The sequence below is a fragment of the Quercus suber genome, unplaced genomic scaffold (genome assembly GCF_002906115.3).
Source record: "Quercus suber isolate HL8 unplaced genomic scaffold, Cork oak 2.0 scaffold_44, whole genome shotgun sequence".
Classification (NCBI taxonomy): Eukaryota; Viridiplantae; Streptophyta; class Magnoliopsida; order Fagales; family Fagaceae; genus Quercus; species Quercus suber.
Genome location: NW_027069509.1, coordinates 980,340 through 982,014, shown reverse-complemented (window position 1 = coordinate 982,014; position 1,675 = coordinate 980,340). Strand labels below are relative to the sequence as shown.

Below are 1,675 nucleotides of genomic sequence, written 5' to 3'. Positions count from 1 at the left end.
GCCCACTACTGCGAACCAAGAAAGCACACAAAATGGAAAAGGAAAAAAACCACCAACTCAGATTCGACAACAGTTTCCTGCTAAAAACGTTATTGGTTTGTCACTGTTCTTTCCTACTATCCTCCTTTTCATTTTCTCCACAAACCTTCATGTTCCACCCTCAAGCTCCCCACCTAGTGCATCGTAAAAACTGATCCGAAGCATGTTGTGATAAACTGAACCCATTTGGGAAAAACTTAAAAAAAAAAAAAAAAAAAAAAAAACTATCATGTCAGTGGTTTTAAATTATTGAAGTACTTGGTTGCAATTTTCAAGATTTAATGACCAAATTGAAATGATATGAATTTTTCAAGGACTATAATAATTACTTTCCCTTAATACGTGCTTAGTATCTATAATTTATTAATTATTTTTTGATCCAGTTGCTCAAAGTGATGGAACTAAATGCTACTAAGTGGCACACACTAGATATTTAAATCTCTGTTCTATATATCCCATGGACTTCAACCGTAATATTGCTTAGTTTGCCTGTTGAATTGTATCATAACATAATTTGTAACCATCATTGCCTTTGTGCTACCCAGTGTTCAGTAGTTTCAATAGATTTTTGGTGCCATCTCTAAGGGTCACTTTCTTATTCTAGACTGTGCCTTGTAAAATATGAAGTTCTTTTTCTTTTTGTGTGCATATGAACTGTTGGAAGTTGACTTGTGCCTAGCTATTAATCAACAGGTCTATCAGTATCTCTACTTAGGCACTTTTTGATATTTGAACTAGTGTGTGTTTTTCTCATCTCAAGTAATGCTCATAAAGTTTCGTGCTTATATCAAGTAATCCTCACTAACATATTCTAGATTGCACCTTGTAAACTATCAGTATGTGCTCATCTCTAGTAATCCTCATAAAGTTTGATGCTCCTATGTCTTCAGATAGCTCCAATTTATTTGGCATCATGCATAAAGCAGGGAATGGGTTTGCTAGAGATTTTATTGAGCAAGCAACCTGTTCAAAATAATCAAGTACTACTTAAGGTAATTGATTCACCTTTCAATGTAAGGTTTTTTGGATTTTAGTGTCCTATAATTTGACGGAGATATATGTAACTGATTCAAGTTGCATATATTTTTATGCAGATTATAGAGATATGCCGTCTGTATGAACTTGACAGTGTTAGTTCAAACATTATGAAGGTATACATTATTTGGTGCAGCATGCTTGTACATATACATGTGTGTGAGTGTGTTTCAGTGTTTGTTATTGAATTGAGAGGTTTATGGAAATGAAGTTGAAATTTTGAGTTCCTAAACTGTAATTACAGGTTTCGATTACGATGAATGGTGCTTCAAAGGAGAAAACACAAGTAAGGATCTCTTAGTTATATCCATAAATTTGATTGCTAAGCTGGTTTTATGTTACAAAATTGTAGCTTTGTGAATAAAGTTGCAAACTTGGTTATAAAAGTAATACTTATTTGTGCTTTGCAATTCACTGATTTGTAAAAATCTTACATAAATAGGCTCACATTAGGAGTCAACTGATTTTTCACAAAAGTTATTTTACTGTTTTTGGTGGGGACTACGAAATCTGAGGTATGCTTATATAGGATATTTTTCTTTTATGCTGAACTAGTTGGCTACAATAGGGTCACTTAGTGTGCGTATTGCATTGAATTTCT

At 33.3% G+C, this 1,675-nt stretch overlaps 1 protein-coding gene across 1 annotated transcript; it reads left to right on the top strand.

Annotated features, from left to right (window-relative positions):
- Window positions 1-263: 263 nt before the first annotated feature.
- On the top strand, window positions 264-1,675 carry LOC136066731 (nuclear pore complex protein NUP85-like). The gene is made up of 4 exons (XM_065771488.1): window positions 264-1,031; window positions 1,134-1,190; window positions 1,319-1,360; window positions 1,517-1,675. Exons 1-4 carry the CDS (start codon window positions 912-914, stop codon window positions 1,586-1,588), a joined length of 291 nt encoding a protein of 96 aa, XP_065627560.1. The 5' UTR covers window positions 264-911; the 3' UTR covers window positions 1,589-1,675.

Bases quoted from the DNA above. Each gene is read 5' to 3' on its own strand.
- LOC136066731 (XM_065771488.1), top strand. From the start codon at position 912: ATGCTCCTATGTCTTCAGATAGCTCCAATTTATTTGGCATCATGCATA. The intron at 1,191-1,318 runs GTATACATTATT...CTGTAATTACAG, and splicing joins TTAGTTCAAACATTATGAAG to GTTTCGATTACGATGAATGG. The intron at 1,361-1,516 runs GTAAGGATCTCT...TTACATAAATAG, and splicing joins CTTCAAAGGAGAAAACACAA to GCTCACATTAGGAGTCAACT.